Source organism: Hippocampus guttulatus, chromosome 7 (assembly GCF_054856545.1).
Source record: "Hippocampus guttulatus isolate MCC_2025c chromosome 7, RoL_Hgut_1.0, whole genome shotgun sequence".
Taxonomy (NCBI): Eukaryota; Metazoa; Chordata; class Actinopteri; order Syngnathiformes; family Syngnathidae; genus Hippocampus; species Hippocampus guttulatus.
Window position 1 is genome coordinate 8795745 of NC_141267.1, and position 16391 is coordinate 8812135.

At 39.8% G+C, this 16391-nt stretch overlaps 1 protein-coding gene across 2 annotated transcripts; it reads left to right on the top strand.

The window, feature by feature from the left end:
- The first annotated feature begins 359 nt into the window (after positions 1 to 359).
- slc5a5 (solute carrier family 5 member 5) lies at positions 360 to 14933 on the top strand. Of its 2 annotated transcripts, XM_086115518.1 has the most exons (16): positions 360 to 479; positions 2614 to 2983; positions 5996 to 6061; positions 6675 to 6726; positions 6963 to 7030; positions 7180 to 7334; positions 8495 to 8635; positions 9741 to 9870; positions 10109 to 10197; positions 11237 to 11349; positions 11525 to 11595; positions 12442 to 12528; positions 13427 to 13611; positions 13726 to 13823; positions 14017 to 14102; positions 14729 to 14933. In XM_086115518.1, the coding sequence occupies exons 2-16, from the start codon at positions 2618 to 2620 to the stop codon at positions 14840 to 14842; spliced, it is 1821 nt and encodes a 606-aa protein (XP_085971644.1). In that variant the 5' UTR covers positions 360 to 479; positions 2614 to 2617; the 3' UTR covers positions 14843 to 14933. The 2 variants fall into 2 exon arrangements, with proteins under 2 accessions (XP_085971644.1, XP_085971645.1); XM_086115519.1 differs by lacking the exon at positions 360 to 479 and having other exon boundaries at positions 2579 to 2983.
- Positions 14934 to 16391: the final 1458 nt, after the last annotated feature.

Here is a 16391-nt window from a genome sequence, read left to right on the forward strand (position 1 = left end):
GTAGCTTTCAATCACCAGAACGTGAATATGCGAGTGCACGAATAATGTGTACGAATTGTGTGCCCTTTGAGTATGTTATCGAAAAGCGCTGTATAAATCTGATGCATTATTATTATTACACAGACGAATGAGCTTTTTCATGTACCATACTGTATATCATTTAAAAATTTCAATGTCATTTCTGAATATTCTGCGCTTGTTGACACATTCAGCAATAGCATGTGTTGCGATACTGTGGGTTTCGCATTTGTTTTATGGTGTTATGGGCGAGCCACAAAATTATCGAAGTCGCTCCATCCTCAGCTTGGTTATACAAGGAGTTAATCAGCCTCTCTCCTTCGAGTAGTAGTACAGTACAGTGCAAACATTGAGAGCACACCTAAAGTACATCGACATATTTGTGCCTGCTTCAGAAGAGCTGCTGTTCAGACTATCACGCATTCCAAATGACAGACCCCATTATCTGTCACCCACGAACGGTGAGTCTTTGGAATGATCTTTGATTTATTTATTTTACATTTCTTACATGGGAGCCTATCAAAGTATACGATGATATAGAAAAAAAATTATTGGCCCTGGAGTCTGTAGCTCAATAGGAATCAGGATTAGATGGAGCAATTTTTTTGGAGCGTGTTACACTTCTGTTTCAATGTCACTGACTTTTGGTGCAATTTGCCTGAAACAGTAACCTTTCAAACATTTTAACAGTTAATAATTGATAGGTTGATTATCTTTAGTTATCATACATTCGCTTATTATTGTTATATTGATTGATTGATTGATTGATTGATATATATATATCAATGTCATAATAATAATTTATATATATATATATATATATATGAATGAATAGATGAACAGTCAAATTCACTCTAGGACGGGGTTGTCGAACTCATTTTATTTCAGGGGCCTCATTCACCACTGTTTTATCTGGGCCGGTCCACCATATAAGAAATCTTGACAACCTCAATGACTCATAACAACATACAAATGAAAGCGGGAACTTCTGAATGGGTGTGCACTTGTCGCCGAGTGTATATATCAAAAATATTTTTTAAAAGCTTTAGTGGTTCACGGGGAAAAAAAACAAAGGGGTTGCATCAAACCAAACTCTTTTGAACTGAAGCTGTAGACAGATATTTAGCAATATCCAGATGCTAAAAATATTTACAAAAATAGTTTGAATAATAATAATTGCAGTAAATGTGTTACATCACAGTCTGGTCTTTCCGAGAAAATTGGTGCTTAGTGGAAACCGCACCTACACTGAATAGGCGATGCAAGACATTCTCATAGTTGCAGCTTTAACGAAGTCTTGACATAGGCAGATTGAAAGTGTGAAACTAAAAAATGTAGGCAAACAAATCTACTATGGATGTCTAATAATGACATATGACATGTTCACGGTAAGTGCAAAATAAAAACATTAATTGTCACCCGACAGTAGCTTGCCATTAAAAGCTTGCATATTTTTAGCGAAAACACAATCAATGAAATATGACACGCCAGGTTTATGAATTTGACACTTAGATATAAAACACAAGGAGGAGACAGGAGACTCAATTCTGGTACCAGGGGGGAACGAGGAGAAGTGTTGGTTTCAGTTCTCTGCATGTCACCCAAGGATCTCCCCGCTTGCCCTCTCATTTATTGAGAATCTAATACATGGGTGTGTCCAACCTAAAGGATGAGGGCTGTTGAAGACACTGAACTTGTTTGACTATGTGAGTGAAAATTACGTACATGTGTGCAATCATTACAAAAACACCCAAGTTGCAGCTGGTGTTGACAGTTCCGTCCATGTCCGACGTTGCTCCTGTTTAGTCTGAATACTTATCGCTTCCCAACCACATCCTTGGAAAGGTGGTTGCGTCCCTAAACTGCCACACAGTGCACTGAGCATTCTTGATTATAAATGTGAGTATAGAATGATTAAAAGCATTCTATCTTTATTAAAAGCACAAGCGTTCTTCATTGCAGGCATAATCAATTAATGATTGCAGGCATAAGCGTTCTTCATTGCAAGCATAATCAATTGATCAATAATAATATGCTAATGTGTGATAACTAAAAACAATCAACCTAACATGATACGTAAGCATTAGTCTGCAAAAACAATTAGCTAACCATCTCCAACAATAAGAATGCATCAAATGAGCTTGTACACTAAAGCATTTTATTAAACATGCGCCAAGTAACTTTACATATTCAACTTTGAATAATTCCAGGTGTTACACAAAATTTCTGACAACAAACATGGATTGGAAGTGATCATTTATCTCTCTCAGGCATTCCTATCTGTGTGCTCGCCCTTCTCAGCTACAGAATATGCATGTCCCAACAAAAGTCCATACACTTCTAAATTAAGCGTCTGTATTTTGTAAATGACTCACACGTGTCTGAAAGGCAGAACAATCCCATTGGTTAGACAACCTGACGGGCCGGTTCTGGCCTGCGGGCCATGTGTTTGACACCCCTGCTCTGGGCGGTGAAACTTATGTAAATGCCGATCATTAATATCCCTGATACAATGTTAAAGGTAGGAGCAAAAGTGGAAGGAGACAAGTCCACACGCCACTTTAGGTTCTAAGGTGAGAGTCCTTTGTCCCATAGAACGATGGAGGATCAGTCAACCAGCGAGCCGTCCACACAGACCTTTGCCGTCGCCGACTATGCAGTCTTTGCTGGAATGCTCCTGCTCTCCATGGCCATAGGACTCTATCAGGCCCTGAAGAAGCAGCCACAGGATGCCAGCACCGATGACTTCTTCACAGGCGGTCGCGGAATGTCAGCAGTACCCGTCGGGCTCTCCCTCTGTGCCAGCTTTATGTCAGCTGTCCAGGTTTTGGGAGTTCCGTCTGAAGCTTATCGCTTTGGATTCAAATTTCTCTACATGTGCCTTGGACAAAGTATCAACTCTCTGCTGACTGCTTACTTGTTCCTGCCAGTTTTCTTTCGACTTGGCATCACAAGCATCAATCAGGTTGGAATTGACTTCTCTATGAATGACATTTAATTGAGTAAACCTTGCGTAGCACCCAAAGTGAAGAAACGGAGCTTTTTCAGTGTCACAAATTAAATGTGATTTTATACCTTTTCATATCCTAATTCTGTACCGTGCCCCGTTTTTGTGTCCGTACTTTGAACAGTGCAAAGCAAATTAAATGTAAACTGCTCAAAAAAATTAATGGAACACTTGGATTTACATTGTGCCATTTAAGTATTCCCTTTATTATTTTGAGCAGTACATTCTTAGTATTATTTGGGGTGCCTGCGTGGAGTTTCTCCGGGTACTCTGGTTTTCTCCCAACGTTCCAAAAACGTGCATGGCAGGTTAATGGCACACTCTAAATTGTCCCCAGGCGTGATTGTGAGCCTGAATGGTTGTTTGCCCATGTGTGCCCTGCGACTGGCTGGCAGCCAGTTTGGGGTGTACCCAGGCTACTGCACAAAGACAGCTGGGCTCGAGCACGCCTGCGACCCTTGTGAGGATAAGCAGATTCAAAAATGGATGGATGGACGGATGATTATCATTATTATTGTTGTTGTTATAAACAAGTCTGTCTGATGTGCAACGTTTTCGGTTTTTTTCTGAATATGGTTAGTCTCTGCTCCATTTTGGCCTCAATTGGTGTTGACTGTAACAGCGTAAAACAAAAAACGTGTGGCACATTGTTTATATTACATTACATTACATTACAGTACTGCTCTAGCTCAGCTCACAGAGTATAAAGCTTAAAAATAAAATTGTCATTTTTGCGCAACAGACATCTGAAGAAATGAGAATCAAAACAACAGCTCTCAGCATCGTACTTTTGCTCTTGCCAGAGGTCATATCGCGTCATGCTTGACTTTCACATGAGTGACGACATGCACGTGAGCACTTTTCAGGCCAAGTAGCCGGATCAGGGTGCTTGAGTAATTGTTCCACAATAAATCCCACAAGGATTCATCAAGACATACCTGTAGGTCAAGCCCCGGCAACTAGGCTAACTTGTGATAAGCATGGCTGACACATGTCAGAGTGACCCTTCAGCTCTAAGCGCTTGCTTTTGGTCGAGAAAGGTAAATCGCAAACCCTTTCACAACATGGTCCTTGTTGGATGTAATCCAGGTATAGGCCACTATTGCCCACACCCTGACAACATCTGTCATTTTGTTGCTGAAAACACTGTTGTCAGTCGCTGTTTTACGCTTGGATCCCTGTATGGAGTAATGAGAAACTCTCAAAGAACAAACCCCACTCTTTGCCATTGCATTGACCATTCAGACTATATTATCTCAGTGTCGTTAATCAAAATTTACCGAAGTTAGGTTTCCATTTCGCAACGAATTTTATCCTGATGGGCTTTGTATTTATTTCATTGTTTCTGGTTTCTGACAACATGATGCAGTTGAATCTTCGAGTAGCACTCAACTAATAAGTGGACATTTATAATTGTATTTTTATCGATTAAATGTTCATTTTGCGTTTCTCACAGAATTTATGGTACAACTGTGCGCCACACACTCAGGAATCTTTGCTGTAGAGACAGAAAATAATATGAAAATGCCATAGGGAAATCAACGTATCCAAGTTAGGTACGCTTAGCCCTTAGTGGCAACGTATAATAATACTGCCAGTGGCTTCACTTCTCGCGAGTAAGCGACCACGACCTCACAGCTGCCAGACTGATACCTGTGTGGATGTGTCTCTATGTCCTTTAAAACCCAGAAATGTATTTGCAGTGTGCGTGAAAGCTTTGGTTGCCAAACACAGCACAATTCTTTCCCGCTGAATTGCAACAGAACAAACACAATGAAGAAAGGCGGCCATAAGATGCCCAAGTATCGAAACTTAATCGATCCGAGCAAAGCTGTTGTTGACATTAATAGATTAAATAACGTATTTTTGTCTTGATATAAAATCTTAATCACAGATGGCTCGATATGTATTGAGGTGTGTATTCCCCCCATGTTTGAACATGCTGTACAACTATCCCATGTCAGCATGGGAACACACACACCCTGCCTCCTCTCCTCATGCTTGCAAGTAGACCTTTGCACCCTTGAATCATCAATCACTTGATTGAATCATCAATAACTTGATGATATAAGTACTTCCTTGGTGGAGACAATGCGGAGACACGCAGACCTTTGAAAAGCACCAGTTGATACAAGATGATTAGTTTAGGAGAAACAGAGTCCGATGCCACGTCATAAGTTTCGGTACCGCCCCTCTGACGATGTAAATGTGTTGTGAATCTCTTACACCTTCGCACTCGTGATCCGCAGTCATTGTCTGTAAACCTCGGGTGCCCGGAATATTCTGCAAATAAAACCTTCGAAGTTACTGTTCATCGGCTCCAGCCTGTATTTGGATAACTAATATCCTCATCGTCCGAAATTAACGAACACGCGGAGGAAGAGTCCCCCAACAGTACCTAAACATATATTTGACACTGATTTCAGAAATTTATTTGGTAGCTCATCGGGTTTTTGCAATTTTTGTTTTTAAATTTGACCTATACAGGCAATGCGGATTTTACCTCACATTGTAAGTTCTTGCTTTGATGGCTCAAAAAAAAAAAAAAAATCACCTGTTGTTGAACCTAACCCTTACGGTAATGAATAAATATTGCGAAATGTACTGCTGTTTTACATATTAGGTGCTATTGCATATTATGATTATTTTAATTATTGCTATTTTAAAAAACAATTGCAGATTTGGGATCAGTGAAAAAAATAATCACTTTGGTAAGTTTTCACTTTGGAAAGTTTCTCTGTTAAAAAAAAAAAGAAATACTGTAATTAAAACATTTGTTGACCAGTGTTATTGTCTTGTGCCAAATTTGAACTACAAAGTGCCTCAAGGGAGACCAATTCTAGTCTAACTGTGTGTCAAGTATTTGTCTGGCAAAATGTTGAAAAGACTATTGGTGATGATCAAACCAAATGAATATGAAGTGAAGATGTATCAGGAATGTTATAAGTGTGGCCTGTCTGCCCGTCACAGTATCTGAAGATGAGGTTTGGCAGAGGGATGCAGCTGCTGGGAAGCGTCCAGTTTCTTGTGGCGACAGTAAGACAAGCACACACCTGATCTTATTCCTTGCCGTACTTCAGTGATGTTCAAAACTTGTTTACCTCCCAGCAAATTAAAAGTTACACATCATACCATGCACAAATATTGACAGTAGCATATTCATGATGCTGGATAATTAGTCCAACATAAAAAAAAGTAGAAATTGTCTTGAATTAAGATAAGATAAGAAAACCTTTATTAGTCTAATTAGCTCAAACAATTGGTGGTTGAATTAACAAATTTGCAGAAAAGCAGTTTTTTTTCAGCAAGCGGAGCTGTAAGTCTTCAGTGATTTCCCTGAAGTTTCCCTGAAATCCCTTCAGTGATTTAAAAAAAACCCAAACTATTAAACTAAGAAGTTATCATGAGAACAGGTAATATCTGATTCTGAGTGTAGTATTTCAGTACTGCGGTTTGTTAGACTGGGAAAAAAAGGATGTCTTAGTCGTACAAAATTAATATTCACTGAAGTCATATCAACACTAAAGGTTTAACTTTCACTGAAGAAAAGTAGAAAATGATCAGACCATAAAAATACAGTGGAATAGAATATATCAAATAATAAATTTTGTCTTGCTGTGTTTCTGTATTGTTTATTTGCTTTGTCAAGCTGCTGTACACGGGGGTGGTCATTTATGCACCAGCATTGATCCTCAACCAAGGTGGGTGAGATGACCTGCTCACATGACTCCAAACCGTTTCACGGAATTTTGCTATTCATACTTTGAAAAGACAGTTGATCTGGTTAACACCAAAGAACTTTGTTGTAGGTCAAATAAATAAATAAATAAACCCAACAAACTAGCAACTTAAAATGACATGAGTTTCATCTGTTTGAGTGACCGTAATCAATTAGTGGCTTCCACCTAACGTTCCTCCTCTGTATTTTCCTTCACAGCAACTGGGCTCAATATGTGGCTGTCTCTGTTCTCTTCCGGAATCATCTGCACACTGTACACAACTCTGGTAAAGTCATGAAGCATGTCCACTAATCTAGTCATTCCCATCAATGCCCACTAAAGGTTGAGAAATACTGCACTCATGTAGTGACTCATTACACGTCTCCAGATATCCCGATGTGTCTAAGTATCTCCTGTATAATTGGTCTGTTGCAGGGAGGCATAAAAGCCGTGATCTGGACAGATGTTTTCCAGATTGTTGTCATGTTTTCAGGCTTTGTGGCAATTTATATCCACGGTACAGTTCTGGTGGGTGGTCCCGCGGCAGTGCTGGAAATTGCCAACAATGGATCGCGGCTTAATTTTGACGAGTACGTGAGAACAACCTCATTCGTCAAAGAGTGTTCCTTTGTATGTAATAGAGCCAGCTGATCTTTTGCTCAGACCCACGGCAACTGCTGCTGCGAAAAGCAATTTGGATGAGCAATGCAGGATCGAGTTATTCTACGGCTCGACATCATCGCTTTTTCTGGTTTCGTTTCAGATTTGGGAAATAGAACACGTGCCACTTGTGCAGGTGCATCATTTATCCTTTCAAAAGAACTAATACGTTGAAAACTGAAAAATAAGTCTAAATTTCACAGGTGCAAATATTTATCGATTAATCGACAACTAATTGATTATCACGTCAATCAACAATTATGTAAATTATTGAATAATATTTTGGGGTCTTTTTTTTTTAACTTAGAATTGCCCAAATGTTCTGATTTCAGCCTCTCAGGCATACATTCTCTGATTCCTGTAGTCCTTAATCTTTATAAAGGACTACGGACTGATTATCTCTTATGTTGAATCAAAAATGAGGCATTTGCAAACATCTGCTTTTACTTGACCGAACCAGGAACTGAATCGGTTTCAAAGAGCTCAGTGAGTAGAACATCGCTTTTTCACACATGATATTGCTTAATTGTTGTTTAGGTGTTTTTGTAATCACTCAAGATGAAGTCACCAACGTGGTACACGCGGACAACAGTTAACCGACAAGGACTACGTGAATAGCCCACCAGTGATGGGAGATTCTTTTCTCAGAATGTTGTTGCAGTGATGATTTGAAAATGTAAACACTGGCAAAGATTCAAGAAAATAATGGGTTGCATCTGATATTTCCCTGTTTGCAAATTAATGATAAATCATTAACATGATCCTCGTCTTCACATAAATGAATATCATTAGTTATTAATGATAACAGCTCAAGCTTATTTGAGCAAGCTTGTTATTTTCTCAACTCAACTCAATTGTATTTATAGAGCACTTTCGAACAGCCATCGTTGTATACAAAGTGCTGTACATGGAGCAATTTAACATATACAATAAACAGTAAAAGAAAAATCTGTATCAACCTGCTAGCCCTTCGCATTAATCAGTACAAAGCAAAAGATCAGTTGGGTAATTGTAGATGTGGTATTTTACACGGGGCTGTACAACTTGAAATAATTGCAGTTGAAGGGACTATCTTTGGATGTTTGTACAGTTTTGACTTTGACCCACGACGACGTTACACCTTCTGGAGCTTGACTTTTGGAGCTTCACTTTTGTGGCTATCCATGTATGGAATAAACCAAGCTCAAGTCCAACGCTACATCTCCTGCAGAACCGAGAGGGAGGCCCAGTGGTGAGTCGTTCCGTTAATTCCGATGCTAATTCCAACCATTTGCAGACTCAATCATCCATTTGTTAACCAGCAGTGTTAATGGGAGCAATGTTACAAAAAGCAGACACAAGTGTGTGAAGTATCTGAGATATTAAGTACCTCATATGTAAGATTAAAGCAATTGTGGTGCACGTTGTGGAAAATAACAAGCTTACTTTTTCTCAGTCCTTAAAAAAAAATCACATGTTCAGCACAATATTTTCTTAACATTGATTCATACTGTTTCATTGTACCAATCCAACCCCCCCACCCCCCCCCCCCCCACACACACGCAAGGTTTACAGAGATGTGATATGCGCATTTCTATCTTGTAATCACAGGATTTATGTTTGTGTTTGTATAAAGAAGACAGACATGCAGTACTATGAGAAATGATTTCTTCTCAGTAGTTGCATATTTTTCCTATTTCATTGTTAAAGATAATCAAACAAACGTAAATATCAGACAATAACCCAAGTCCACATAAAATGCAGTTTTTAAACGTGGGAGGTGGGGGGGGGGGGGGGGTGTTCAAAGCGACCTGGCCCTGTGTAGAAAAAGTACTTGCGCCAAAAATAATTACTGGTTGGGCCACCTTCAGCAGGAAACATTGAAAATAAACAGAATACAACACCAAAGGGGTATCCCATGGCAATTTATCCTGGCTTTGCAGAATTTTTCCTGGACTTTTTCAATCATAGCTCAATACTCCTTGTTCTCCTTCTCTCTGTGTGTGATAATTCTTAGTTCTTTGAGAATGAAAAACAAGCTCTTTGTTGTTGACAATTTCTGCATGTCGTGTTTGGAAGCCTTCAAATTGGTCAACAATGACATCACTTGATGCCAGGACAGTGCATTTGCAGATAGGGCGCAGCCTGATAATGTTTCAATTGACCGTTTAGATGGAGGAAATGTATTTTAGATCGGATTGCCAAAAGAAATATTCCACCCCTGTGGATCTGAATAAAATTCCATTTGGTTTAGGCCCATTTATTTAGACTGTGCTGTTTATACAGTACGGAGAACTTTGTGGGCTTCTAACCAGATTCTGATCAGAATACAAATGCATAATGACCTTTTCTTGCAGGGCAATATTTGTCAACCAAGTAGGTTTGTGCCTAATTGTGGGAAGCGCAGTTGTCTGCGGCATCGTCATGTTTGCCTATTATAGCAAGTGTGATCCACTGAAGTCTGGCAAAGTGTCTTCCCCCGATCTTGTAAGTTGAATGCTGCTTTTCGCTGTGCTCTTGGTCATAGCATTGATTTTTCTTTCTGGCCCTGTTAAATTGACAGTAAAGTGTGATGGAAAGACAAATAGACATATGTCATTAAGTGGTTCCTTGGTGGTTACCAAGTGCTTCAGGTTGTTTGAAGTCACTCCATACTGTGAAAATACAGTAAACGTTAGTTACATGACATGAACACTTTTTCTCTCTTCTTGTTTTTATAATGCAGTATATGCCCTACTTTGTGCTGGATATATTCAAGAACTATAATGGCTTTCCGGGTCTTTTTCTGGCCTGTGCATACAGCGGCACTCTGAGGTATTGAAAAGAATCTCATATCATTTATGAAAAATTTGATATAAAAGGAGATTATGCATTGTTTTCGTAATTTAAAGCATGATTTTGTCAATATATCTGCAAATGAATGGCCACTGAGGCCACCACTGCAGAACATGAACTGAAGGTATCATCAAAAGATTGACAACAAGTAAAACACATACACAACTACTAGCTACAGAGAAAAACAAACATTTCCCCATGTCGCGGGTGGAGGCTTGTGTGCTTCCGTGGCTTTGAAGGCTCTACCGCAGCGAGTCACCTGGCCCACCAGGTAGATGGTCAAATGCGGGGATAACAACTCTTAATTTGGAGACCAAATTTTGACAAAGTCACACCTGAAAATGTCAGCCAGTTAAGAGATTTTATGTTCAGCCCCCCCCCCCCGCCCAAAAAAAACTTTTTTAAAAATGATGTTACTAGAAATTAAACATCTGTGCCCATGATGGCTCAAACGTGTTCTCAGAATCTACCAGAATTGTCATCTAAAGTAGCTTTCAGATGGACCCCAGCTTGGAGAGAGGAAACCAGTGAGACCAAAAACATCCTGGCAGAGAACTGTGACCTCAATACTGAAGTCAGCAAACCTTACTTGGTGCTGGGCACAACATACTAGACTGGATAGGACGAGTTTGAAGCAAACAGATGCAGCCTTATGTTTACAGAGAAGGAGGACTAAGTCATAAGTAAAACAACTCTGTTAGTGATACAACACGTAATTAGCAACAAGTATTTAAAAAAGGTGGATAAACAGATTGATTTGAGCTTCTGACATCTGATGGAAGAGCATGTCATTGTACTGCCTGACACTATTAGTAATTTTCATTTCATTCAAAGAGGAGCAAATATATGCAGGATATAAACTGGTTGGGAATTACTGGTCGAACGCAGCAGTCCACCTCAACCGGTTCAGAGTAATTCTGCTCAGAAATGCCCTTCAACTTTATCAGTAATGATAAAAAAAAAAGAAAAGAATGAAATGTAGAAAGACTTTCCCTTCTCTACAACGTCTCCTATGCAGCACAGTTTCCACAAGTATCAATGCAATGGCTGCAGTAACGATGGAGGACCTCTTTCAACAATACCTGCACCACATGAGCCAGAAGAAACAGATCTTTATTTCCAAAGGACTGTGTAAGGTTGAATATGACGCATCATTCATTCATTTACGATTTATCAAGTAACATATTTGTTGAAAATGTACAAGGCTGATGATGCATAGGCCGAGTGAGCCTAGCAGACTGCTCGAAGGCCATTCAGTAAGGCCAAAATAATGAGGCTTCTTTCTTTCTTTTTTTTCCTTTTCAAGCCTTCCTGTATGGAGTTGCTTGTATAATCGTAGCCGTTTTAGCATCATTCCTGGACTGGGGAGTTCTTCAGGTAAGAAAAAAAATAATAATCAAGTAAACAATTTTGGGCATAGCATCTTCACCCTCCAAATTCGACACAATCCATTCTGTGGTGCTGGTTGACTTCCTGCTCATTGTAATTCCAAAATATTTTTTCGTTTTGTTCCAGACTCTTCATTAAAGTTTTTAACCTTGATTAACTGTACAGATAATGTTTTATGTCAGCGGTCCGGGCCGCAGAGTGAGACAGACAAACAGTTATTTATTTATTTAGCAGAGCACACCCCCACACCAGTTAAAATGTTTATAGAGTAACAAGTGTTTAGAAGAGTGGGAAATGTGTTTTGTGTGTGTGTGTGTGTGTGTGTGTGTGTGTGTGTGTGTGTGTGTGTGTGTGTGTGTGTGTGTTTTTGTTGGAGTGGAGGAGGGGTCGTAATGGCTTAATAGAGGCGTAAATCCCCCAGAAATAACAATTAAAAAAAGTCAACCTCTTCGTGAAAATTCACCTATCATAGCGGGTAGGAGTACCTATGAAAAGTGAAGCAACACTCCATTGATTTCCACTGTGTAAAGAATTAGCACATGAGCAACGGCAGAATTTGAGAGAATTGCTTTTTTCATTTTTGTTTACCGATATGCACTTTTGTTGTCTTCTGTTGTTATTTGCATTGAAATGTATATATCCGTCCATATTGCAAATTGAGTCACTCTTATTTGATTTCATTTTATTTTATTTTATTATCATATTGAACAATCACAGTGTTACGAGATTGCTCTCAGTTATGAGAGATTTAAAGCGGAAACCTGAGACTATTTGTCTCAAATTTCACATGTTCACTTCAACGTTTTGTCCACAGTGATTGTGCTCTCTCCTCAGGGGTCCTTCACAGTCATGGCTGTGGTCAGTGGTCCATTACTAGGTGTATTCATTTTGGGGATGTTTTTTCCTGCCTCAAATAGACTGGTGAGGTTTTTGTACAATATTAAGGAGGTTCAGAAAATATTTGCACAATCGTTCACCTTTTAGGACTTTTATTTCGACACTATAGTTCAACTGATAAGGATATATATGTGCGTGTGTGTGTGTGTGTGTGTGCGTGTGCGTGTGCGTGTGCGTGTGCGTGTGCGCGTGCGCATGCGCGTGCAGAACTGATCCCTCACATTGTAGTGACTCCAAACAGCCTTGTCACTTCTGAGAGAAAGAGTCCACTACGATACAGTACATGTCAGACGCACCGCTCGTCATTATGACAGCTAGACAATAGAAGTACACTGAGTTGATTGAATAAAACAGTGGCTTTCATGGTTACACACATTCTGGGTGGATTCGTGTATATTGTATGGCACATGGAGCGTAGCACAGGATAAGATAAGAAAACCTTTATCAGTCTTGCAATGGAGAAATTCCTAATTCACAGCAGCAAAGTTATGAAAGGAAGAAGTACAACAACAAAATATAGGAGCTGCTGGAAATATGATGGCATTGCACAGTGAAGCGAAGCCGTCAACAAAAAAAAAATGTGGCTACCTAGCTCCATTCTCTCTCTCCTTACTGCTGATAAGTGCACCTATTTAAATTATCGTCTTATGTCATGTGACTCAAGCACCTATGAGCGCAGCAAAAAACATCAATCAAACCTGCGTGAAGAATGCATTCGGTATAAACGTAGCATTAGTCAGCAAGCAGAAAAGATAAGGGCAGGGAGGGTTGGGGAGCAGACTGAAAAGTGTCCTCCTTTGTCAGACCCCAAAGAATCATTTATAACGTGTCAAAATCATACTTTCCACAAAATGTTTTTGTTGAATTTCAAATTAGACAAACTCTGATTCGAAAGGTACAAATGCTCATTTTGACATTTCAGGGGACACTCCTAGGAATAGCAGCCGGATACTGTGTCTCTCTGTGGCTGGCTGTTGGTTCCACTCTTTACCCGCCCAGTTCAAGGACCATGGGCGTGCTGCCTAATTATGCAGCTGAGTGTGAACCTGCAAACATCACTCAGCCTCAACACGACACCTCAGCCCCACCTCAACCCGACAACCCACAGTCAGTGATCCTCGACAATTATGTTTTTTTGTCATGAAGTTTTTCTTGCAATGTCAGTGCGTCTAAGACATCCTGAAAGCAAAGATATTTATGGCTGTATTTTCCAAAATCTAGGGGCCTGCATAACTTGTACTCCATCTCTTACCTCTACTTTGGTGCCCTGGCAACAAGCTCGGTTGTCATAGTTGGGCTCCTCATGAGCTACGCTACGGGTAAGCATACAGTTTAAAGACGATGTGATTATTTGTAACATTTGCTTGGTCACACACATCAGACTTCTGTCACTCATGTCTCTGGGCAAAAGTGAGTGTAAATATGGTCCCCGTTTATGGAAGCTAAATCCAGTTTTATGGTGAATTTTTACATCACATTATTGTGAATGAGCACATTTCTCCCAACGTGCAGGACCAATGAAGAGAGCTGATGTTCAAGAGGGTTTGTTATGGTGGGACTTGGGTAAGAAGCAAACAGTCTTCCACTCACAGTGCGGGGTAAGTGATGATGTTCGAAAGATAATTACCGTATTGGCCCGAATATAAGACGGCCCTAATTATAAGACGATCCCCTCTTTTTCAAGACTCAAGTTTGAAAAAATACTTTTTGAACAGCAATTAATTTTTATACAGAAAATACTTACAGTACATCTGAAACAAATGATTATAATATATTTGAGAGAAAAAGCATGTTATTTTGCTAATTAATATCTGAACATTTAAATATGTAAACTTAAGTGCAATCACATTCGTAAATGAATGGCTTCTGGTTTTTGAAATGTAAATTACATCATAACTTCTCCTCAGCTGCCGGTTAACCTGGCCGATCTTCGACCCACATTTCTCCAGATTGTCGCTACATTTCTCCATTTTCAGTTGTCTCTTCTATTATTTTCTTCAGCATTCGCTTCAATGATATCTGGCGCCATCTAGCGGTGTGAATGGGTATAATGTCTAGACCCGAATATAAGACGACCCCCAATTTTTCAGTCTTATTTCAATGCAAAAAACACCGTCTTATATTCGGGCCAATGCGGTATAACTACTGCCACAATCATGGATGGATGCATGGATAAATTGGCAGGTGGGTAGTTTTTAAGTAATTATTTTTTTTCCTTTTTCAGGGCTTGAAAACAAAACAACAGTGCGTCCCTATGATGGAGCTGCAACAAAATGATGAAAACCAGGCACAAGAAATAGAAAACGTTCACACTATTAAGTCGATTGTGCGAGTGTAAACAGAGGTTTTTATTCAAAGAACATACTGTATAGCTGGTCGCTGGACTAATCTTCTTTCTCCTGCAGATCTTAATTTCCCTCAAGGGATTAATAAAGTATCTATTGACCAAATTCTTGTTCAGTCAAATTCTGTAACGGTTGGTAAAATGGCTGGATGACAGAGCAGACTCCACAAACGATGAGCAAGCAAATATTTATTTCACCAAAAGTCATCACAAATGTAAAGCGAAATTAACAATAGGCTCCAGCACCCCCCCCCCCCACCCTCCCCCGCGACCCTCGTGAGGATAAAGGGGTTCTGAAAATGAATGAATGGTGATGACAGATGTTTCATGACATTCTGCCAAAGTGTTTAAATGGTAGGGATGCAGCGTTGAAAGTACCAGCAAAAGAGGAACAGGTCCACAAGTCAATATGGTATATACTGAGATTTCTTTATCCCAAAGAATGGTCGAGGATCAGTCAGCCAGCGAGCCATCCACACAAACCTTTGTCGTGGCCGGCTATGCAGTCTTTGCTTTCATGATACCGCAGTCTTTGCTGTCCGTGGCCATCAGACTCTATCTGGCCCTGAAGAAGCAGCCACAGGATGCCAGCACTGCTGACTTCTTCACAGGTGGTCACGGTATGTCAGTGGTGCCTGTCTTCCTCTGTGCCAGTTCTGTCAGCTGCCCACGTTTTGGGAGTTTCGCCTGAAGCTTATTGCTTTGGATTCCAATTTATCCACACGTGCCTCAGACAAAGCATCCACTCTCTGCTCACCGCCTTCTTCTTCCTGCCAGTTTTCTTTCGACTCAGACGTACCAATCAGGTTGTCATTAACTTTCCAGTAAATGTAATGGAAATTCACCATAACTCGAACAGCACCATTGGTGACCACTCATATACATGTCTAATGCGCAACACAGCTATTGCTACTGCTTCATCTGGTTTGTCACTGCACCCAATTGGCCCCAATTTATGTAGACTGTAATGGCAAAAAAACGAAAAAGTAATCTTTAATCGTCACAATTATTATATGACAATACTGTATTCCTATTGGGCAGAAACACGTAAAACCCCTCTACAAAGTTTTAAAGGGTAAAATTGATTGTCCTTTTTGAAGAGGGATGAATGAAACTTATGTCTCATATAATAACAAAACCAAATTGAATATTCTCTTGTAGTCTACTCAGATAACAGTCAATACAAATTGCCAAATTTGAAACGTGTCCATTATTTGTCTGACAAAATGCTACAAGAATGTTGGTGATGATCAAGCCAAATGAATCTTAAGAGGTGAAGAATGATCAGGAATGTGTGTGGAGTTTTTGAGCCAAGTTTGGCCTTTCTGCCCTTCACAGTATCTGAAAATGAAGTTTTGCAGAGGGATGCAGCTGCTGGGCAGTGTCCAGTTTCTTGTGGCCACAATAAGACAAGCACATACTTTGTCTTATTCCATGCTGTATTTCAGTAATGTTGAAAAGTTGTTTGCTGCATTCAGCAATCAGAATTGCACATTGTCTCGTGGACAATGTTTATGTGGGTTTTTAGATGAATTTTCTGAAT